The 23,558-nt window shown below is 38.5% G+C and overlaps 2 protein-coding genes across 22 annotated transcripts in view; one reads left to right on the top strand and one right to left on the bottom strand.

Moving 5' to 3' along the window:
• Positions 1-7,710, top strand: part of CACNA1D (calcium voltage-gated channel subunit alpha1 D) — a 167,688-nt gene extending 159,978 nt beyond the window's left edge. For all 18 annotated transcript variants that reach the window (XM_085590075.1, XM_085590085.1, XM_021533027.4 and 15 more), the window contains 4 exons: positions 219-382; positions 3,015-3,136; positions 3,719-4,039; positions 5,497-7,710. In XM_085590075.1, coding sequence (XP_085446201.1) covers positions 219-382; positions 3,015-3,136; positions 3,719-4,039; positions 5,497-5,790 — 901 coding nt within the window. In that variant the 3' untranslated portion in view covers positions 5,791-7,710. The remainder of the gene's footprint in view (positions 1-218; positions 383-3,014; positions 3,137-3,718; positions 4,040-5,496) is intronic.
• A 3,211-nt stretch (positions 7,711-10,921) lies between these two features.
• Positions 10,922-23,298, bottom strand: CHDH (choline dehydrogenase). Of its 4 annotated transcripts, XR_014958060.1 has the most exons (9): positions 23,037-23,298; positions 19,777-20,574; positions 19,215-19,366; positions 16,309-16,438; positions 15,492-15,626; positions 14,217-14,359; positions 13,204-13,306; positions 11,786-12,643; positions 10,922-11,739 (listed from the first exon to the last, which is right to left on the bottom strand). XR_014958060.1 is itself a non-coding variant. In XM_021534330.3 (8 exons), exons 2-8 carry the CDS (start codon positions 20,519-20,521, stop codon positions 12,225-12,227), a joined length of 1,827 nt encoding a protein of 608 aa, XP_021390005.3. In that variant the 5' UTR covers positions 20,522-20,574; positions 23,037-23,298; the 3' UTR covers positions 10,922-12,224. The 4 variants fall into 4 exon arrangements, 2 of the variants coding, with proteins under 2 accessions (XP_021390005.3, XP_085446214.1); XM_021534330.3 differs by having other exon boundaries at positions 10,922-12,643; XR_014958061.1 differs by lacking the exons at positions 16,309-16,438; positions 19,215-19,366.
• Positions 23,299-23,558: the final 260 nt, after the last annotated feature.

Below are 23,558 nucleotides of genomic sequence, written 5' to 3'. Positions count from 1 at the left end.
ATGTAACTGTACTAGTACGGAAGTATATGCCCTCTCTCAAAGTCCTACCGAAACTGGATTTTAAATCTGAGTTGTACAATTACAGAATGCAGGTTTTAATTATCTTGCTGGAGAAAGAGTAGACTTGAAAATATTTTGGAAGGAAACTAATTTTGAAACTGTTTACAAAAACACTCTCTCTACTGAGAGAATATTTTTTTTATTGTTTTTTAATGCAGGCATAGATATGATTACCACTGTAGATATCACTGCCATGACTCAGATTTTGAGAGACCAAAAGGTTATCATCACCCACATGGTTTTTTTGAGGAAGATGATTCACAGATCTGTTATGATACAAAAAGATCTCCTAGGAGACGGCTGCTACCTCCAACACCACCACGTAAGTACACTAAGGATAATTTGTTTGCAAATCTGAAATAATTCAAATGCTTTCAGACAGATTCCAGTATAAAAAGGATTTCTTATAAAACTTGGATTCTAAGCATCTTGTTTCAGATTGGCATGGGTACTTTTTTTCTGCTATCTCAGGAACAATGCTTAAAATTCTGTGTTTCTGCTGAGGGAGAAGATGTGTCAATTTATAGACAGAATTAACATTGTCAACAGATATTTTTTCCTGAGTCTTTAATTTTCATTTTTTCTCTTTCTTATATCTATCCCTTGGTTTTTCCTTATCTCAATAACAATATTGCTTTATATGCATTTCTACAAGATGTCATGTTTATCTTGCAATTCTGCAATACTGCAGAGATTAGCACTGCTAATTCTTTGGTGAAACTAGGCACAGACTCAAAATTCTTGGGTTTGGTCTTTGACCTCTGAGTGCAAAAGCAACCTCTTTTAAAGGCTTTTTCTTGTCTCAGAGATTCTCAAATGTATTGAGATAATTTTATATCTGAGGTACAGTCTCAGACTGTTTAAAGCTACAGAAAGCTGTGGTATAAGGCAGCAGCAAAATATGTTTTTATATAATAAAGGTAGCATTCTCCAGCAATTCTGCCAGTACTGGATCTATGCTTTTGGCACTCAACTCCTTATGACAAGACTGGCAATGCTCTCTGCTTTTTGGTTTTCTGCCCTTTGGGGGCACAGGAGCAGAAAGAGTCTTGCATCACAGAGAGTAAATAAGTCAGCTGAGCAATAGTGAAGGGTACAGAAAGCTGCTGTCTGTCTTTCAGTAGCAGAATGGAAGACATCAGATGAAGGAGAGACTTGAAAGGAGACCCCTGTGCATCTTTCTACAAGCTTCTCTGAAAACAAAGGAATTTTAAGACAAAGAAATAGATAGATGCTTTGTATATCCATTCTACAGATTGCAGGAGAAAAAATTAAATGTAAAAATTGTCCTGAGTCTGCCCATGAATGTGTTTTGAGTGGAGGTTTCCTCTAACTGCAGTCTTGGAGATAAAGTTTCAATGACAGTGTTTGGCAGTCATTTATTAAGAGGAAGTTATACTTTTTATCTCATTTACAGGAAACTAGACTAAGGTACTAGATAAGATTATTTGATATCCTAGGATAAGAGGACCTAGTTCAGATCGAAGTTGTATAAGGGTAATTTAGGAAGTCCTTGACTTTCACCAGTGTAATGTAAGAGCAATCAGTGTCAGACCTCCTGTCATAACCATTTATTTTATATTCAGGAAAACAGTTGAGAGATTTTAGCAGCTCAGTATCTGAGCAGATTTTAAAAGAATCTCAAATCTATTATTTGTAACTAGTGTATGGGCTTTTTGACCTGGGGAGGAAGCCTTGATCGTCTCACATTAATAAAGAAAAAAGAAGAAAAAAAGGACATACAACATTGCACTAAACAGTTCCTGCTAGCATCTGATTCAATCCAAATGAACAAAACATCCAGTGCCTTGCAGTCAGTAAATTGAGCTCTGTGCCAAGCTTTCTGGATGTTTCTATACCAAATTCATCACCACAGTGAGCAGCTCCCAGAAGTGTACTGAGGAATGATTGAGATTTTCTTCCAGTCGCTCTCTGCAGAAAAGCATGTGCCAAGAAGTGCCTTGTTTTGGATGAAAGGACTTTTTGGTTTGCTTATTGTACATTTTGGTATCGGGAATAATTTAGCATATTAGGATCAGGAGCTGAGGCTTACATTCCTGTATTTGGATTTGCCATAGAGACACGGGAGAGAGACAAAGTTTGCTTTAGTTGGACTGAATGACCTGGTGGAGGTGCCTGTTTTAGTTCAGTGGCTCTTTGATTGCTAGTATCCAGCATGAAGTGTCTGATGATAACTGTGGGGTGCCATGACTCCATGGCACTTGGTACAGCCAGTGTCCCACTCCAGTGCTTGCAGCTGTGAGGGTGGATCTGGATTCCAGCTCCAGTTCAGCATTGAAGCTGCCACAGGGGAATGATATCCTTGTGCTTCCCATCATTCTGCAGGCTTTCAACAAGATCAGCTGAAGCATCTCCACATCAGCCAAACATCTTAATTTGGTTCAGATTTCCACTTTTTTTTTCTATCATGAAAGTGCACATAACAGCAGAGACTGTGAATGATCACTGTCCTTAAACAACAGAATAAACATCAGGAATTGACAATCTGAGTTGGCTTGGATATGATTTTGCATATTGCAGATTGCTTCCAAGGAACTGGAGATTTCATATTTCCTTTGGGAAATCTGGTTTATTAGAATCAAGCGCTTGAAGCCATGGAAAGGAAAGAAGAAAGTCACAGCAGGTTATGGCAAAACTCTGCAGCTGAGAGTCTGAGCCAGTCAGCTGCGTCAGACAAGCTTGTTTTCTGAAACAGCTGCTTCCAGTTCTATCATGTTAGATTGCTGCTATGATTTCTGCCTTGGACTGCTTTTGCTTATATGATCAGTCTGTTCTTTTTCTTATAACATGCCACTGCTTCTATTAGCACAACTTGTTTCTTACTGGAGGATCTATTTTTATTTGTATCATAGTTCACTCACTCTGGAATTCTGGAAATAATAGATTTGAGGAAAAATACTTTGTTTTTCTAATGAATTATGGTTTCCCTGTAGCACATAGACGATCTTCCTTTAATTTCGAATGCCTCCGCCGACAAGGTAGCCAAGATGACATCCCACTCTCTCCTAATTTTCACCATCGCACGGCTTTGCCACTTCACTTAATGCAGCAGCAGGTAAACAAACTCTTCCTTAACCAACAATGAATTACATCTTTCCAGCCTCTACATTGCACTCCTGACTTTCACTGTCGTTTGAAGAAGTATTGGCATTTGCTAGACCCAAGGCTTCTCAAACATTGACCTGACAGTAGCCTGCCCCTTGGACTCTGAATGTTCACAAAGAGTCACCATGCGCTAAATTTTGACCAGGACTGCATAATAAATCAGCTGTCTATTAATCTTTGCCTATCTCAACTCCATTTGTGACAATTTGCAAATTTGTGACCTTCTGAGGCTCAGTGCCCAGCTTGGAAAATGCTGACAGCTTCCTATCCTGTCCTGGACAGAAGGAATATTTGTATATTTTGTTTCCTTAATATAGTGTATAATCAAAAAGATTTTGTGATATGAGAAAAATGGAAAAAATACCATTTTGTTGATTCAATTTACCTATTTCAGTCCTATTCCTCTATTACACATCAGAAAATGTTGCATAGCTGCTGCCTGAGAAATTGGTTCGAGCTAACTGCTGAAGTGAGAAATGAGTATGACTGAGCAATTGAAATCACTAACTTCTAAAATTCTTCCCTTTGCCAGGTGATGGCTGTGGCAGGTCTGGATTCCAGCAAAGCTCATAAACACTCACCGAGTCGCTCAACGCGTTCCTGGGCCACTCCGCCTGCCACCCCTCCCAACAGGGAGCGCTCCCCCTACTACACCCCTCTGATCCAGGTGGACAGGACCGACTCCACAGAGCACATGAACGGCAGCCTGCCTTCCCTGCACAGGAGCTCCTGGTACACGGATGACCCCGACATTTCCTACAGGACGTTCACACCAGCCAGCCTGACCGTCCCCAACGACCTGCGGCACAAACACAGCGACAAGCAGAGGAGCGCAGACAGCCTGGTGGAGGCGGTGAGTGCTGCGCCACCTCTGAGGGAGCTGAGTGCCCCTCTGGCGGTTTTGGGGTGAACTCTTCAAAGCACAGAATTAGGTTTGATGCCTCACATTTTAGCTTTTATATTTTTTAGATTCTCTACTGCTTTAGTGTGTACTTCCGAGCTTCATATTAAGAGATAATAAGCTTTCTTCACAGAGCAGGGAGACAAAATCATTCCTTCTCTAGCTGGGGACCAAGGGCAACCAGCTGATATCTCAGGCCCGAGAGCATAAACAATGTGGACTGAAGAGAGAAAAACAAGAAGGATGGGACCTAAAGCTATAATTAGACAATTAACTCTGATATGCTAACAGACCTATATGCTAACTCTAATATGTGAGACCCCATGACCAGTTGTCCATTTTGGTTCATCTTGGGTGTAGCTCTGGCTGGGCTCTTGTACTGCCCAAGGTGTATCCATTGCAGCCTTCTCATAAATCCCTACTTTATTCTTTAGCTTGTCTAGTCTCTGTTCTGTCAACCTTCACAAGGCATCAAGTTCGCATCAGCTCTCTGAAAATGGATTTTTAGTTTTATAGCCACAGACTGGTTTTAGGTAAAGAGGGGAATTTATTCGTAACTGTCATGTAGTAAAGGATTTCTACTGAATCCAGATATTCATATTAATGAGAGATTAATGAGAGAACTAAAGATATTTTAAAGTTTTGAAATTTAAATTTTTAGATGAGCATCAGTTCTGAAGTATCCTTCCAAAATGGCAATAAGGAAGAGATGATGTATATGCCTGTTCTCTCTGTTAATTCTATTGAAATAAATCCCCAGTTTTGCAGTAATTTGAATTAAAAAAATCAAAAACTCTGTGAATCAGTGTATTAAATGCAGAGAGGAAAATAACAACTGTAAGGATTGATTTGTAGGTGTACTAAAGAATGATAAAATTCCCTTTTTTATTTAAAAAGATTTGAAGATAAAGTGTGTACAGCATTTCTTAATCATAGGTAATGTTGTAGCTTCCATCCACCACTTCCTTTCCATTGCTGTGAGCTAAACAATACATTTTGTTATGCTTTTGCGAATGGGAATTCAACGTCTTTTTTTCCATGTACTCTAAAGTACTGAGAACATAAAATTCTGTGTTTCAGACAATTGTTCTAACTGCACCATCTGAGATGTATTAACTGTTGTCTTTAGTGTATCAGTCTGATGATTGATGCTCAGCAAAGACTACTGCCAGATGTCTAAGGAGAAGTGCCAGATGTACGGCAGCACCACTTACATTATCGCACATCATGGTGTTCTCTGGAAACTTTTCATTGTTGATTTAATTATTATTTACCTGTACAGTTTGGCTGTGGGTTGTACTCCAGTGATTCAGCATGGGGTTTCTAGTGCTTTCATCAATGAGCAATGCTATGATCTGTCTGTTCTGTAATTCCACTGAAATTCTGACTCTCTCCCCTCCCACTGCCAGGTACTTATATCTGAAGGCCTAGGAAGGTATGCAAAGGACCCTAAATTTGTTTCGGCTACAAAACATGAGATTGCTGATGCATGTGACATGACTATTGATGAGATGGAGAGTGCAGCAAGTAACCTTCTCAATGGGAATATCAGCAATGGGACCAACGGGGATATGTTTCCGATTTTAAGCAGACAAGATTATGAACTTCAAGATTTTGGTCCTGGCTACAGTGACGAAGAGCCAGAAACAGGACGATACGAAGAAGACTTAGCTGATGAAATGATATGCATTACAAGCTTATAGTATTTAGCAAGGAAAATGTTCTAATAACAGAAAAAGTGCCTCATAGTTTCAAGATGCTAGGCACTAGCTGGAGTGAATAACCAATCCAAGTTTTGTACGAGTGATGTTGCACCTCATGGAAGCCATAACTAATAAATTTATTATCTCCAGGTTGCCGAAATGGGAACAGAGCTACAGCAGGTCAAGTCTCCTCCCATGGAATCTTCAGTTCCTTTGTAGGAATGAGGTTCTTTTGAAACCAAGCAGATTGTGACAATCAGTTTTTTGAGGGCTAGAGCAAGATTCTGAGGTGTAATATCTCGCCTGTCTTTCAACCTCGTGCTGCTGTCCTTCCTAGTAGAGCAGGATTTTGTCAGTGATAATGTCTCTATAGGTCTGGCACAGGATTGTGTGGGAAACAGCAACATGAGATGAGTGATGACAACCAATAATGTCATTACCTCAGTGCTCAAAGCATATCAGCTACCCATTGCATATCCATTCTAACACTGTTTTCAAACTTGCCTCCTGATTTCTTTTCTTAATGCTCTTCTAAAATAGGATTTGTCATGCTCTACCTGTTAGAGATCGTTGGAAAAAGAAGTTAAATAAAGAATAATCCATCATATGTAACATCAGTTTACATAGGAAAATATCATTCAGATGGTCTGTTTTATGACTATCATGTTAAGGGCAAAATATACTGGAATAATTGCATTCTTACTAATGCACTTGCAACCAGGTTATAGTAGAATTAGATAAGATAGTTTGCTAAAAATTATATAGTAGAAAATATTGTAAATTAATTGTAATATACAATGATTTGTATTTGTAAAGAGATGTTCTATATTTTGTAATTATTGTACCGTAATTGAACCGCAGCAATATTTATGGACCCTAATTATTGTAACTCTCCACAGAATTCTAGATAGAAGTATTTTTACTTGGAATATATAGATCTATAGCATAAATATTTAAATAGAGCCACCTCTCAGTGTAAATCTCTTTTTGGGATAAAGTGTCAAGTGTGAACTTGGCAACAGATCAGATTTTTTTTAAATAATTGAGTCAAAAGAATCTCTCTGCAAAAGGGATGCACCATTGCCTACTCAGTCTTACACTTGGAAAGGTTAAAACATTAAATTAATTTATTTTTTTTCTTTTGACTGAAAAGTAAGCTCTAATTTTATTTTTGTAATAATCCCGTGCAAAAAACCCCCAAAACTCAAAAACCTTGGCAAATTCATGCCAGGGTGTTCCTGGTCATGAGAAAATTGGTTTTGATGAAGTGTAATACCTACCTACCCTAAACTGACAAAGAAAATATCTGAAGCAGAAAATACTTCACAGGTAAATTAAAATGCTTTACTTCCGTACTACTTTCTCTGCTTGGAAACAGAAGAAATGTGATAGTATGATTCTACACAGAACCAAAAACCTTGATATAAAAATGATATTATTTTATTGCCTCTACCTTTCTGTTGTTCTATGTGTACTATTTCAAAGATTTATTTTTATGCAATCAAGAGAGGGCTTTGATATTGTTCACAATGCAGTAAAACCCTGAAATGTCTTTGAGGCTGAAATGACCTTGGAGGATAATTAAAACACCCTGAAAGCTACTGTCTATTTTGTTAGCACTGGATAACAAAGACTTGTTCTAACAAGTTATCTTATCAGGTTTTACCTGTAGTTCCTATGCTAGATAGCAATCCAGTTCACATTTTTACAAATGTGATGTTTAAAACCTGTCAATAAACATTTTGTACATAATGACAGTTTCCTATGAATAGCTTACAGACTTCCTCTGAAATCGTTCTTATTTCAAATGCCAGGATAAGAACTTAAAGGTTTGTAAATTATTTCTTGACCTACATCATTTTGTATTAAAACAAATGCAAAATGTTCTTCAAAATAAAACTGTGTAATAATTTTATTATACCTGAGAGTCCTTTTACTAATATTTTTTTCACCAAGAAGTTCCAAAGGTTAAATTCAATTTGCAATATTATAAGAACAAGAGGGAATATGTGGAATAGGGTATCAGTCTGCAGTGTCACATCATGCAAGTCTTTTATGAATGGTCACTGTTAACCACAAGGAAATAAAACAATCAGAGTATTCATGTACAAAAGGGATTGCTACTTCCCTAGAGAGAGACCTATGGAAACGATTAGGAAAATCTGACTAAAATATCCTGGAACATCTAAATAAATTTTCCATGTTGTCTTGGGAAGCTCTTGGGTATGTTACACAGCAATACTCACTTTGTTACACTTTCCCAGCTCACAGAAATAAAATCTGGGAGGCAAAAATGGAGCTATCCCTGTGAAGTAACAATGAGTAGATTTCAAAGTTCTATCTACTGTGGTAAACACATTTCTGATAACCACCTTCAAGGCAACTGAAATTAAACAAAAAAAAAAAAAAAAGGAGGAAAACAATCTCAGAATTATATTTTGTCCAGCATGGACATTTGATAGCACATCAGGTTCAGCAGGTTGAGCAGAGTGACAGGATTTTAAATTAGTGATATCTCCAAAGAGACAGAAAACAATATGCTGACCTTACTGTGTTCTCCTGCTCTTTGTCCTCAGCCTTTAATAATGTGATGAGAGACTCTTCAAGGTAGGTAAGAAATTTTGTGAGAGAACTGTTTGCAAAAATAAACAATGAAAGAAATTTAGTTGCAGACCATATTTCATGTAGTTATTGGCTTAGGGCAGAACATTTGTATAAGATTCAAAGAATACTTTTTTGGTTTTACTACAGAAATGTGTGGTAACTAGTAACCAATATATGCATAATTATGACCACATAATTATAATTGGCACCCTCGGAATACTACCAATTATAGTAACAAAAAAAACTAGAAGTTCTCTCAGTCATTCATGAGACTCCAAATGTATTTATATATGTATTTAATGAGAGAAAATACTAGTAAAGAATGAAACACTCCTAAGTATTCTACAGTGGAGTAACTTCACTGAAAAAATGAATCTATAACAAATATTCATATTTGAACAGTGTCTTTTTTTTGGAGCTTGGCTGACAGAAGAATTGAGACTAAAAATTGTAATAATGGAATAAGATATGCCTGTGTTCTCCCTCTTCATTTTAACTATAACCTAAAAAGTATTTAATTACTTTTATTATTTAACTTTATATATATTTTTTGTATGTATGCTTTTATTATTCCTCAAAACTTATTTTTATGTTCATTTTATAGAAAATGCATATTCCAAGCCCGCTTTTCCAGTGTTCCTATAACTGCCTAATTTGGTTGCAGACTAATTGACAGCATGCACTTGGCAAGGATTTTAAGGTTGTGGTGTACAAAATCTTACATAAATTAAATACAATGCAATTTTACAAAAACTGCTAAATTCTGCTGCTTTTAAAAGCACTTCTCATACTGAAACAACTTGAGCTGAAATGTGTGTACAAAAAAATATGCTTTTGGTCACTTTTCTTTCTTAATCTCATTGTCCCCTGCCAGAGACCCCCAGCTGCGTGGAGCATCTGCAGCAAGCCATTTCCATGGAGATGCTGGTGTTCTCTCTTGCAGTACCATTGCTGGTCCAAGCCATGCTGGCAGGTCTAGTAATTCTTGAATTAAACAGCTTTTACAGTTAACTGGTTTTGAACACATAATATATTATCTGCATACATACAGAATTTATATCTGGGTAGAACTGGGAATAATCACACTGTATTGTTTGGTTAAATAGGTGGAACTGTGGAATTACAACCTGTGTTCTGCAGTCCAATAAGGTGTAAAAGATGGTTAATTGTAGCTGTGAACTGCCAATGCTTCCCAGGATATGTTACAATAACCTAGACTTATTCTAAGGACCCTTTAGCAGGCTTGACTCTGGTGGAAGTCAGAACAATTTTTAACAGGAATTCAATATCAGCAACCAGGTACAACACAGAGGACAAACTAATGGTAAATTGATGCTACTTAAAGATTCCCCCAGGGCAACAAACCGTTCAGCACTGCATTACAGGAATCTCATGAGGGAGCCTCAGTGTTCTAGAGCAGTGAGACGAATTAGTAAATCAATTGCAGCTCACAGCAATGAAGATGTTTAAGTGTTTAGAAGGGGAGGAATCTGCAATGGCTGTGGATGGTTAGAACTGCAAGAAAAGATGATCTTTCAGAAGAAATGCCTGATTATCTGATTGCTCCGTGCAGCAATGTCTCCTGAGCATAAGACACATGAATACCTAACCTTGCTATTTACTCCTTGTTTTAGAGTTTGGCATAACAGCAAGAGAGGTCTGTGCATGTTCAGTGGTAAGTTATGTAAGCCAGTGGCTAGTTAATTCTCTGCAGCTGCATAACAATTCCCATCTTGTATGCCTGGAGTGGAAATCCACATTGTAAATCTGCAAATGCAGGAACTTCAGAGTCTCATCTTGCCAAACTGCTTCCCTTCTCAACTGCACAGGACTGTGGTAAGTCTTATGGTAAGTCTCATATGTAAGTGTATATAACTTAAAATATCCTTATTGTATTCCAAATGACACTAGAACTTACTGAATACCCTTAAAGAAAAATCTCACGAGCATAAGTGCTGAGAAAGAATTATTTGTCATTAGGAGGTACACAATATACAGTCCATGCTTTTCTCAAACAGTTGCACCAGAGGAATTGTCTCAGCTAATCAATCACCTAAGACGTGAAATATTCTTGTTCTTCCCCTCATTTCAAAAGACTGCATCACATACATAGAAAGAGTTTACCTGTCTCCCTTAGGAGCAGAGTTCACTGCTGTCATCTTCCATCTTCAGTGGTTTTGTTTGTGTTTAGGCAGATGCTCTAAGGAATGAAATCCTTTCCTTCAGCAGAGCTTCCAGTCAGTGCCTTACAGAGAGCAGCACCAGGTACAAGTATCTGCCTTAAACATCTGCAGTTGTCCCTCCAGCCAACATCTGAGTCAGCAAGGTTTCCTACAGACTGTAAAAATGGTGTAAAATTCCATTTTTTTTCTGAAAAAATATTTATTCTCTTTGCCACAAGTCCTGAGCAATCTCAGGCTACAGAAAATATTACTTTATGATTTGACATCTGCTTAGTCAGAAGTTACTTTGGAATACTTAATAATACAAAATAATCAATGGAATAATTTTCTTTCAGTGAGTTCAGTTTCTTTAGTTTTTTTTTATTTAGTACCTGAAAGTTAGTTAAACACCAAAAACAACCATGAAAGCTCAAGTATCTTAACTTACACATCTGAAAATTAAAAAAGCAAATATTTAATCCCAACTAGAATATAGCATTGGTTCACTGAGTAAGATATTTGCCTTCTAATTTAAAAAGACCTCTTCCCATATCATCAATATCTGACCTTATACAGTTATTTTGAGTAATATTTTATATTAAATATATTCTGGTTATAATTTTTCTAAATAAAATTTGAGTGATAGGCACCATTATTTATTCATATTTACTGATTAATATCTTTTGCAAACAATCATCTGAGTAAAGACCAATCACTTTAAGGATGTTATACAAAGTGCAGATCTCTCACTGCTAGAGTGGTAAAACTACATCAGCTTAAATTGTGAGCAGAATTCTACTAAGAGCTACATAAAAAAAGTACAAACCAAAACAAAAGCAAAACAAAAGAAAGAGAAATATCCATTTTCCAGTAGATCTTTATAAATTTCAACTCCAGTTCTGCATTTTTAGAAAAATAAGTTCCAATAAACACATTGTATGTCTTCTCCCTGAATGCTCTACAGTTAGAGACTGAGCTTAGTGAAATCTAACTTTGAGTGGGATTTGTAAACCGCGCATTCCTTTCACAAAAACCATGTTTGACAAACTGACACATGCAGTTCCTCCCTTTCCAATGAATTCTGATACAAACTAATTCAACTCTAGAAGTTGAAATTGCCTAAGTGCTTACATTTGCTTGACCATTCTTTGCAGGATGTGGTCATTACTGACTAGCTGTTTTCCTGGGTAACATTCTCATAGCAGTTAAAATTCTTCAAATAACATAACTGTTTTTGAAATAGCCCACATTAATCTCTTCCATTCCTCATGCAATCACATGGTATTTCTGCCTGATGTGTACAACCATCTTGTAATCTAGAAACAGCTTCTCTTCAATAGAAAATTTGAATTTACTACAAAAGGTCATATTTAACTAAATTTGTGATTCTTGGAGTGTTCTGCACAGGGCCAGGAGTTGGACTTAATGATCCTGATTGGTCCCTTGAAACTCAGCATATTCTATGATTTTAAAAAAGGAACTTAAGCCAGCTGATTAAAAAAACCAGGAGGTAGTCTAATACAAAAAAAATATATTCACATTAATAGTTATTTTAATAGGATATGTTATTTTGCATGATATTTATCACATTGGCATATTCAGTATGAGATACCAACCTGTGGATGAAAGCCTAAATAGCCAATTATATGAAAGGATGAGAATATTTATTTATCTCTGTGTTTCCAAGGTCTTGGGCTTATATACAGGAACATTTTTCTCTTGAAGTGATGGGAGGCCCTTAATTATATCTGCAGCTTTCTCTGCTATCATGATAGTTGGGGCATTCAGGTTTCCAGTGATAATGCTGGGCATTATTGAAGCATCAACTACTCTCAAGTTTTCAACACCAATTACTTTTGTTTGGGGATCCACTACAGCAGTGCTGTCTGAAGGCTGACCCATTTTACAGGTGCAGGAAGGATGATAAGCACTATCAGCCTTCTGCCTTATGAAAGCATCTATTTCTTTGTCAGACTGAACATGATTTCCTGGTTGAATTTCAGGACCGCGAAATTTTTCAAAAGCTTTCTGAGCAAAGATCTCTCTGGACAACTTGACACACTGGCGGAATTCCCAAATATCTCTTTCTGTATGGAGAGAAAATAAGTAAGTACATATTTAATTTACCAGTATATACAGAATGAAGAACAGAAAAAAGCAGCATTGTGGAAAAAGTCTCTGACTTCTTGCTGAAAGCCATGATAAAGGAGAATATTTTTTGAAGTCACAGATATTTTCATCCAGTGTGAACAAAACTGTTGCTTATATTGCATGAGCCCAAAAGCAAAGATGTGAACTATGAGGAGCTGCACTTTACCTTGCTTTACCCACTGTCTAGGAAAAGGAAAATAGTCTCAACACAAAGAAGCAAAAGAAATTAATCCTTCACAAGCAGAGGTGGTGATGAAATGCACAGCAAGACACAGCAGATACTAAGAATTCTGACTTCCCCCCAACAAAGAATTCTTTCTAGGTTACACAGTGCATTGCACAATCACCTCTTTCCATACTAGTTTACTTTTAATAAATGAGAACTAAGTAACAATGCACCAACCAGCACTTCTGAACTGGTGTTGAGTGGATACAAAAATCAGCTACTGAAACAAGTGAGAAATAAACTGAAAGAGCAAGGAGAGGTGACAATTACCTGTTGACAGGTAGTTGGGCTCAATGATGGGGTGGTCGTTTGGGTCTGAACTCTTCAGCTTCAGCCAGCCCACACTTGTGCTCCTCATGGGTCCCACGTGGACCTGCAACACCCACACTGTACTCATCACACAATACCACCAGGTCTGCTTCCAAATTCAGCATGGGGTATTTTTGGGGGATGTTGCCTTTGTTTGTTTATTTTGAGTTTTTGGTTGTTTGGGGGTTTTGGTTTTTTGGCTTTTTTTTTTTGTTTGTTTGTTTGTTTGTTTTTTTTTTTTTTTTTTTTGGTTTGGTTTTTTTTTTCCAATTTAGACAGACTACAAATTCAGCAATATAAACATTAACCAGAGATAGTGGAAAATACCATTGAACATTTTTTCATTTTATATAATTTCTTTTGTAAATATGTAACTCCATTGCAGGGAGCAAATATGTCTGTCAATTCACAGCTGGTCTTTTCTTTTAAAATACAACCATTCTAATTTAGCAATATCAGAGCACTCTAATACAATCAGCAACTGGACCAAATTATTGTCTCTGAAGGAAAAAGACTAGCAATGATAAGCATGTATATTCAGTGACAGTTCCCCAGAATTAACATTGAGAGTTTTGGATCAAGATGCTAGTTTACAAGGGACTTGGATTTGTGCCAGTGAATAAATGAGTGTTTCTATCTATTTTCACTTAAACCATTGTCTAAACTGCAGTGGAACAGTTTTGTTCTACTGCAAAATTGTGTCCTAACCCACAGCACTAGGACACTTCAGTAGAGTGAATACTTAATTCAATACTTGCCTTCTTTCCCAGAGATAAAATCTAACATATTTTGGTGGCAATATCAAATAACAAGGAGGTGTTTTTTCTCCAATTAAGGAGGTTAAGCAGTCTATTTCATATTATACTGAACAAAGTATTTTTCACTATATAGCCAAATTATCAACATTTATAATGGACCATAAACCTCCTTGCTAATGGCTACAAAGTCTTACTGGAACATTCTCTTCCACTCACCTGGTAAGCTTCCATTGTGGAAGCAACCCGACCATGGTCAATCACCTGGGAAGGAAGAAAGTGGAACTGGATGTCAGGGTGAGGAACCCCTGGTTCACTCCGGATGAAACCACCAGATTCCAGGTGGGAAGTTCCTCCCTCACCTAGGGAGTGTAAAGCAGGGAGAAGATGCCATTAAAACACCTCCAAAGAGCAACAAGTCCACTTGTTTTTAACCTGTAGATGCACTACCATGAATAATTGATTTGTACAGCATCAACTGCAAGGAATGCAAATCCATTATGAACAGCTTGTAGTTTAGGCGCTGCGTACCACTTTCATCTGATTTTTTAATTCCTGGATAAATGTAAATATGCTTAACTTTGGAATTCCCACTGATCTGAGAATGGATGTTACAGTTATCTCACTGTAACTGGCAGGCCAAGGGTCTGATTCCAGAAGCCAATTTGGATCCTGACAGGTGTGGAGGGAACTGGCTGCACAGCCTGATATTCCTGCACTGCTCACTCCGTGATGTGCACTCCAGTTATATGGAATAGGCAGAGCCATCCAGTGTCTGCCCTGAAGGGAAAGATGAAAGCCTTGCAATGTGCCTTATTTTATTTTCATTTCTCTTTAAAACTGTAAGTTGGTCCTCAATATTTACTTGCACGGTAAAAAACCATGTATACCCAGAATAAGTTGCCAAATAATAACATAATTCAGCAAGTGATGTAGAGCTCAACTTTGGCCAAGCTATTTGACTGACATCAAAGATTATATTTACAGATTCTTTTTAAGGTAAAATTTATGACTGAGGTACTGTAAAATTCATGGGTTATTCTAAGGAAAGTAAATTCACATTTACTTGCAGAGTAAAAGGATTCTGATCAGAGCAACAAACAAATTCTTTTGAGACAGTTATACAAGAAGTCAGTTCAACAATACATTTTTACTGACATCACATTGATTTAAAATAGAATATTTTCTCAATCTTTTTTTGCAATAGCTTTTCTTAGTAGCACTGATTTTTAAATGTAGATTTTTTTTGCATGAGATATAGGAATGTTAAAAGTAGTGTATAATAACTTCCTTTATACCTAAGATATAAAAATTTTACAATATTCTTGTATAGAAGAAAAGAAATAGTTCAAATCCATTTGCAAATTCCAGTTATTTCTCAGAGTGTGAAAAAGATTATATATTAAGGCTCCCAGACTATAAAAATCATGGCTAAAAGGCTGTCATAATTCTAAATCAGTCAGTGGTAAAATGATTGCATACTTTGCTTCATACCTGTAAATTTCCAAAGCCATTCGAGACCAATCCTCACCATGTTCAGTGGCTTTTGTGCATGATATAGAGTAATAGGTTTGGTGCACTTCTGCTGAACATACACTTCTAAATGATCTTGTAGGTTCTGGCCTACTCCTGCAGGGGGTAGAAAGAGGGGAAGGAGAAGAAAGTGAGAGGAAAAAAAACTGTTATTTCACACAGAAAGGTTACCCACCATGTTTCAAGCAGAGAACACCTTAAGTGGGAACTGAACCAAGCTCTTACAAGGGCAGTGGTGTCACAGGCCAAGGCCATGAGTCACATCAGCCTTTTGCTCATGTCAGAATAAGGTTTTACATAAACATAGCATAACTATAATGAAAAAAGAAAGTTAAATGGCAGATATATCAGTTCTAAAATTGCCAGATATGGCTTCTAAATACTGTGCTTCTTTGGCTTTAAGGAAAAATTCATGTTATTTCTTCTATATTTGAATGTCTATGATAGTGGGAGTTTACACAATGTGTAGTGGGTCAAAACTAATTCAAAGCTCTTAATGACAAGTGTGCTGCTTAATTATAAAAATATGCCTTTGGAAAGGCATTTTTCACTGTCAAATGGGGTGAAGAAAGTTTGTTGCTTAATTGTAGAATCAATGCATGTTTCCACTGATTTGTATAAAATCAACACATCTTTCCACTGATTTGTAACAAACATGTTTTCAACATGTGTTTCAGTCTACACAGCTTGACATAAAGAAAACTCTATTTCATGATTAATTTAATTTAATGGTCATTCAGTTACATCCATAGGAAGATGAAAGAAGAAAAAAAATTACCGGGAAGATGGCAAACAACAGGGATCCCCAGTTTTTTTAGATCATCTGCATTTCCAATTCCAGACAACATAAGCAGCTGGGGAGAATTTATTGCACCTCCACTTAATATAACTTCCTTATTGGCACAAACCTAAAAGGAAATGAGCACGAAATCCCTAAGATTATAAAGCCTGAGATGAATGCAAGCAACATCAGGGGCTGCTGTTTGGATATGCTGTTCTTATCCAGATTAGACATCCTTCCCTCACATTTTCCTCATTTAAATGTATTCCTATCTTGTCAGAATTTTCCACAGAAAGAAGTAATCAAGCTTTTGCTTTGATCATTCCTGTATTTATTCCCATCTTTACAATCCATTCAAACTGTATGGCACAGAAACATTCAGCCCAGCTCCTGTCCTACTTGCCAGAGGAATAGTACCTGTGGCACTTGGATCAGGCAGCTAAGCTTCTCTGCCATTTTCAGCAACCCTATATAAATTAAAACTGGAACTCCTAAGGAAGATTTGGAATTCACAGACATGGTAGCTCAAAAATTCTCAGGAGCTTATTTTTTTTTTTAATTCAGCCATGGCTAAGGTTTGATTTCTTGGCTCCTGGTAGTCCTCAAAAGCCCCCCCAACGATTCACTGAAGCACTACTGATAAAATTAGTAGGAGGCATGGTTTGAATTTTGTTTTGCTGACAGTCTTTTCATCAAATGGTTTGGTCTGAGCCCTGAGCTGGTGATGATACAGGCTGCTAAATTATTCCTCTGCCTTTGACTCTGAGTTTTAATAGATTAGCATAGAATCCATATTAACTTGGAACCCTATCCTTTTTGAATGACACCTCAGGTATACAGAAAGATGGCAAAATGTTACTACAGTAACATCCAAGTGTAATAATAATAAAAAGCATTTTCACACTATTTATCCAATATGGTCAACAGATGGCCAGTGCTGTTATCTTTTGTTTGTTACTGCTTTGCTCTGGGCAATCATTAGTATGTTAAGACTAATAAACACCATATCAGAGCCAGTTGAATAAATACTTAGAGCTGTATTTTGCATGTTATACACACTTCTTTAACTTATTTACATTTTCTATAGTACACACAGAACTGGTACCAGTTTGCTCAGAGCAGCATTCAAATGATGCTTACTCAATCTAAACCCCCTGCAAAGGCAGCCCTGGAGTTCTTCCTAGCCCACATGAAGTTTTCCATAATGCTAAGTGGAGAAAGTGACTGATACATTTTTTGAGTTAGTCTATAATACATCAAAACATTTTCATCCTTTATATGAAATATGAAGTATAAATAAACTTTTCTGCTTGATTCTGAACTTAAAAACTCCAGTCTACATTTCCTACTTTTGTCAGAGGGCTTACTGAAGTCCTGGGAGATCTCTAGGACTTCAGTGTTAAACAAATAACAAGTTATTGGCTGGTGAATAAGTTTTTAATAACTTTTGAATCAGGTTTTAATCTTTTCGCTTTGCTGATGACTTGACGTAAAAGAGATTATATCTAAAATAGACTGTAAAAACAAAAACACTTTAATGTAGTCAATTGCTTCATCTTGATGTTCATTATGCAATAAAAGTATTAGTTCTTCCATCCTGACAGGTATAAAATTTTCCAGAAAGTAAAAGCAGATACTAATCCTGCAGTTTTGATGCTGGGAGAGGGGGAGGAGGGGGAGAGAAGGAAGGGAATTACTTTGACGGTGTATTTTGTACAATACATGATATAAACATATATTATTCACTATGTAGAATTCATGCATATATTAGTATGTGTGAAAATTCATAGCAATCGAAGAATTTTGCAATTAAATGGTCCAATATTCAGAAAGTCTTTGATCATGTGTAATTGAATTCCAAGACTTTCTTCAACAAAATTGATCCTGATAATGGCACAAGAACAGCAATTAGAGGTACTGTTTTCAAAGAAATGTAATAGCTTATGAAATCAGTTAAAGGTTCTGCAACTTTTATTTCATATTGGTAAAATGATTATCATTTGCAATCCACTTAGAAAGCAACAGATTTGATCTGTGCTTTAGAAAATCAAAGAACAGATTATTTATACTGCATTTTAACTTCTGGCAGGTGATCAGTCACAGAACTTGTCTGCTGAGTTTTATAAGGCTTGCTGAACTCAAACCACCAAGATGTGTACTCAGCTCTCTCTAGGATATTATTATTAAACTTCATAATTGTTTTATAGTCCTTTGTGTCCAAATATCTTGGGTTATTAGCATACAAGCCCCTTTTAGGCAGTATCCTAGTTACACACTAATTCATAATCATCTGTTAAAGGAAGTGAGAATGGTTTGGGTCTTACAGAGGTCAAGGGATTGAAAGAGGCATAAAATGAACCAATTATCCAGAGTTTTGTAATGACAATTCAAGCTTCCTTCCACACAATCACATTTTCAGTGGAAGTTGGACTGAAATTGCGAAATATTCATTCCACAGCCAACAATTAGGCAAGATTTGTCATGTATCTCTTGAGACATTTGAGACATTCAGATTTCAGTGTCTGGCATTACAGATTTTCCACTGCCAAAATTGTTTTTCAGAAACATCCCCATTGCAGCACTCTGGTCAATGTGCTGGGACAGGGCATGGTTGCACCATAGGCTCCAGTCTTACACAACACTCTGTGGAACATCAAGTTATGGCCTGTCCCCTCAGCACTGGGAGATGGAAATGTGATGATGAAATTAATCTCTAAATCAATACAACTGGAGTATCATCTACTGTAAAATAACTGACAAGGAGTCATATACTGTAAGAAACAACATAACCTCTAAAAAAGAGAACATTTTGCACAGTAAAGTGCCATTTTTAATAGACTTAAAAATATATATAATTTAGCTTTGATTTATACCTTTCATACTGGAAATTGAAAATCTCTTACCTTTTTCCTTTGCCCATTTTTCACATACTCAATACCAATGCATTTTGTTCCTTGGAACAAGATTTTTGTTACAAGTGTCTTCTCTGCAACTGAGAAATTTGGGCGTGATATGGCTGGGCGAAGATAAGCACTAGCTGTGCTCCATCTTTGACCTACAATGTATATTTACATTAAACATCAAAACAGTCATGCTCAGTATGCTTCAGATTTTGGCCAATAACCACCAGGATGCCTACAGAGGGAAAGTTTTCATAGAGTTTATAGAGTTCAAAGCAAATGTGATTTGATATGATAATTAAAGATATTACTTTAACACAAAAAATTTCACAATAATATAATTTGTCCTGTGAATCAGGACTTTCCTACCAATGTAGCTTGCAATGAAGTACACAGTACACTGATAGCAAGCTGCTGAGAAATAATTAGGGTGTAAATACAGAGTGCCATAGCTGGGCAGTAACCTAAACACTCAAACGGCATTCAGTGCAGATTATACGTCCATATTTCAACATTATTTCTGGGTCAGAAATAGAAATTACTTGAGGACCCCTTCATGGTTTACCTTGGTGTATAGTCATGTCCATCCAGCCGAAGCCTTCCTGCTGGTAGCCATTCATGTCATCCGTGAAGGGATACCCAGCCTGCTGGACTGCCTCCAGGAATGCCTGATGGAGAGGATGGTTTGTTTTCCCTCTTGACACATACAGGGGGCCATTCCCACCTCTGTACTGATCCGGCCCCAGTTCGTGTGTCTGTGCCTTCTTAAAATAAGGCAGGCAGTGCTCGTAGTCCCAGCCTAGAGCCCCCTCCCTGCTCCAGCGGTTGTAATCCTCGGCGTGCCCGCGGATGTAGACCATGGCATTGAGCGAGGAGGAGCCGCCCCACACCCTGCCCCGGGGCCAGTACATCACTCGGCTGTCCATGTGCCTCTGCGGAGTGGTGTGGTAGTACCAGTTGTATTTCTTATCGCACAGGTTGTACGTTAAGGCAGCAGGCATGTGGATCTTCCACATCAGCCTTATACTGCCTAGCAGGGTGTCCTTAGGGCCTGCTTCCAAAAGCAGCACAGTGCTGTGCGGGTCTTCTGTCAGCCTGTTGGCCAGCACACAGCCTGCTGATCCAGCTCCTACAATGATGTAATTGTAAGAGTTTGTCTTTTCGGAGCTCAGTCGAGACGATGCACGTGAAATTTTGAATTGTTCACTGATGCCGAACATGTTCTTTAATGTGTGTGCTTTAAACAGGCTTCCTGCTACCTTGCACATCACAGGACTGTGACATTTCAGTCCTTTCATTAAATATGACATCTTTACTGATAGTCACTCTTGCAGAATTTCTGACAAAAATCCAGTGGTTTACCCTAGGAAAAAACCCCAAAGATACTAATTAAGATGTAACCATTACTACCCCTAATATGTCAGTCATTTTCAGGTGACAATGGTATACTTTATCCATTTGCACTACCCAAAATGTTAACAATGGCAACAAACAGGTAAACATTTACTGTCTGATTATTCTTTTAATGCAGTCTATGCAGCAGTCAAATGTAGTATCCTATATTATATATAGTCTGAGTTTGATTTGCTTCTGGTTCCTGAGACAGATGAACATTTTCAAGTATTTGCCAAACCCAGAAGAGGCAGGAACTTTTGCATTCCTTGTAGTCTCTCTATCCACCTCTAATAGGCAAGAATTTAAGAACAACAATTTCAAAACCTTACCTGTGAGTCTGTGACAGTGATATCACACAAGGCAATACACTATGGAAATGATGAGTATGCTCACTGCACATTCTGCTAGAGACTGTCTCCAAAAAATAAACGTGTTACAAACTCATTTCCAGCTATCCTTAAGGTGAAAACTGCTGGATTTGCAGGTGTGTCTCCTTTCCCTCCTAACACAGGGAAAGGCAAGGTCTGTTAATCTCTGCCTTTCTACCTTGCTACTAAACCCAGATCCTGCAAGAATACTCCAAGTACAGTTACAATGTAATGCCACCAGATCCTTAGGCTGAGTAAGAATGACAAGTTTTTTACTTTCAGAGAGGCCTGTGAGCCTTGCAAGTACCACAGGTTTAGCTCTGTGTTGCACTGGTTCAGGCACAGGGACTCAGTGCCAGATTTTCTGTGTGTCACAGGCACTGATCCTGCTGGCCAGCCTGAAGGGTTTTTCCTGCTCCCTCCTCCTGAAAACCATCCCTTTTGGTCTGAAAAATTAGTGAAGTGGGGTGTCCTTGGAAGTAAATAATATTTCTCTCTGGCCCATGACTTCTGTCTAAGCTGTTGTGTATTCTAGAGACAGCAACTTATCCAGAGTCCATTGCACTTATCTCTTCCAGCACTGCCCAGCTGAGATAAGCAAGCATTCTCCTGAAATATGTTGAATCCTCTGTAACAAAATTAGGTGTAAATTGCTGCTAAATTTTTTAAATTTTCCATGTACAATTACAGTTTTATACACATTTGTTTGCAAAAGTATGTTCCTTTAATCTTGGGAAACAGGTGGGAAGAAGCATAACTCTCTGGAAAGAAAACTTGTAATAAACTTGTTTGAGGCTGTACAAACCCCAAAATGTCTGAATGAACAACCAGCCATGGATCCCAATTTGTTCTGTAAAGAAAAAAAAAAAAAAAGATGCTGGGATATGTCTGAGTCTAAAGTTCACACAGGTGATTCTCCTCACATGGATAATTTGAAATTGTTCCCAGCTGAAGATGGGGACGTATCAGTTTTTTTTTTGCAGGTGTACTCTATTAAAGGATTCTTTCTTGAAGGTTTATTTCTTGTGATGCAGCAGAGGATGCAAGGTAGAGAGGTTTTTACTTGTTTTGGTTGTGAGGAAGAGGGTTATGGTTTTGCAGTACCTGTGTTTAAGCTGCAGCTCTGTTGATCCAGGAGCACTAAATTGGTGAGGGGGTTGGTAGAATATGGGCCTGGGTCCTGATAATCTGGGAAAGATACTCTGTCCCAGCAGGGAACAATAGTTTTATGGCCAACTCTTCTAAATGTTGCAGCGGTTTTCTTTGTATTTTGTTGTTATTTCAAATGGAACAGGGATGGTAGAATAACACCTGAGAGATTTTTTTTGTCTTGCAAAGAGAGCTGGGTGTGAAGTCAGTTAGCAGAGTCCTGACTGTAACAGTCCAGTGACTTTGACAGTCAGTGTGTAGATGATTCACAAACCTTGGTGCTTTTGAGTTCTGAAGTGCAGAGGTCAAAAATCAAGTCAGTCTGATTTAATATAAATTAGCACACATGTTTTGATTGAATGGATTAAAACACTAATTTCAGTGGAGTAAAATACTAGTTTCAATGCACATTTCTTTTTGCCATATTGATTCACATCCATTCCCTTCTTTCAGTGGTCTCTCTGCATGAGCATTATCCTACTCCATTTCTTCTAAACTGATCCTGAAACAAAAAGGAGAGTCACTGTGCCTGAAACACTTACTGCTCTGTTGACAGAGGAGAAACAAGAATATTCTTTGGCAGATGGAAAACATGACCCTCTCCCAGAGATGTCCACAGACAGCACATAATGTAGCAGAGCAGTGGGGCTTTGTCAGGACATTAACCCTTCATGTTACCACCAAAAGCTGTCAGGCCTGACTGTGTAAAGGGCAGGAGGAAGCGCTCCTCAAGCTAAGCAGATCCTGCTTTTTGTTTGTTTTCCCCTGTTGCAGGCCGTGTAACAGGTTTAAATGTATCTGCTGCAGAACGTTTAGGATTAACTTCCCTTCATTCCTCCTAGGGAGAAATTTAATTTACTTTCAAATACTTTGTAGTGAGTTTCCAGTGTTGAAAGTGCTCAAGCCCACTTACCTCGCTTCCTCCTCTTGCACGAGCGTGGCTGTGAGCTCCGGCGGGTGCGGGGCTGCCCGCGGCCCCGCTCTGAGGGCTCCCGCACCGGGCCGCGGACCCCGAGCAGGGGGGAGATGGTTCTGTCCCGGTCCCGTCCGCAGAGCGGGGCAGCCACAGGCCGCGTCTGTGTCAGCCCAGGCCGGGGAGGCCGCTCCTGTGTGGGGCCGCCGCCGACCCTCGCAGCCCAGCCCGGCCCGGCGGGCGGAGCGCGGGGTGGTCCCTGGGAGCGCGGGGCCCCGGCGGGAGGGCGAGTGCGGGCGGTGGGGGGAGAGCCGCGGGGAGGCAGGGCAGGGGCGCGGCTGGGACCTCCCCCGGAACGCACCCTTTGGCCGCTGTGCGGGCTGTGCCAGAGCGGAAAGCGCCCAGAGGGGATGCGGGCGAAGTCCTCGGCCTCGTCCATCCCGCCGGAGCCCCCGGGCGGCTGCGCTGCCCGGCTGCTCCCGCACCCCGCCGGGACAGGGCTGCCAGCTCCGCCAGTGCCAC

This window comes from Lonchura striata, chromosome 12 (assembly GCF_050655825.1).
Source record: "Lonchura striata isolate lonStrDom1 chromosome 12, ASM5065582v1, whole genome shotgun sequence".
Classification (NCBI taxonomy): Eukaryota; Metazoa; Chordata; class Aves; order Passeriformes; family Estrildidae; genus Lonchura; species Lonchura striata.
The sequence above is the reverse complement of the archived record's forward strand: the minus strand, read 5'-3'. Positions and strand labels throughout refer to the sequence as shown.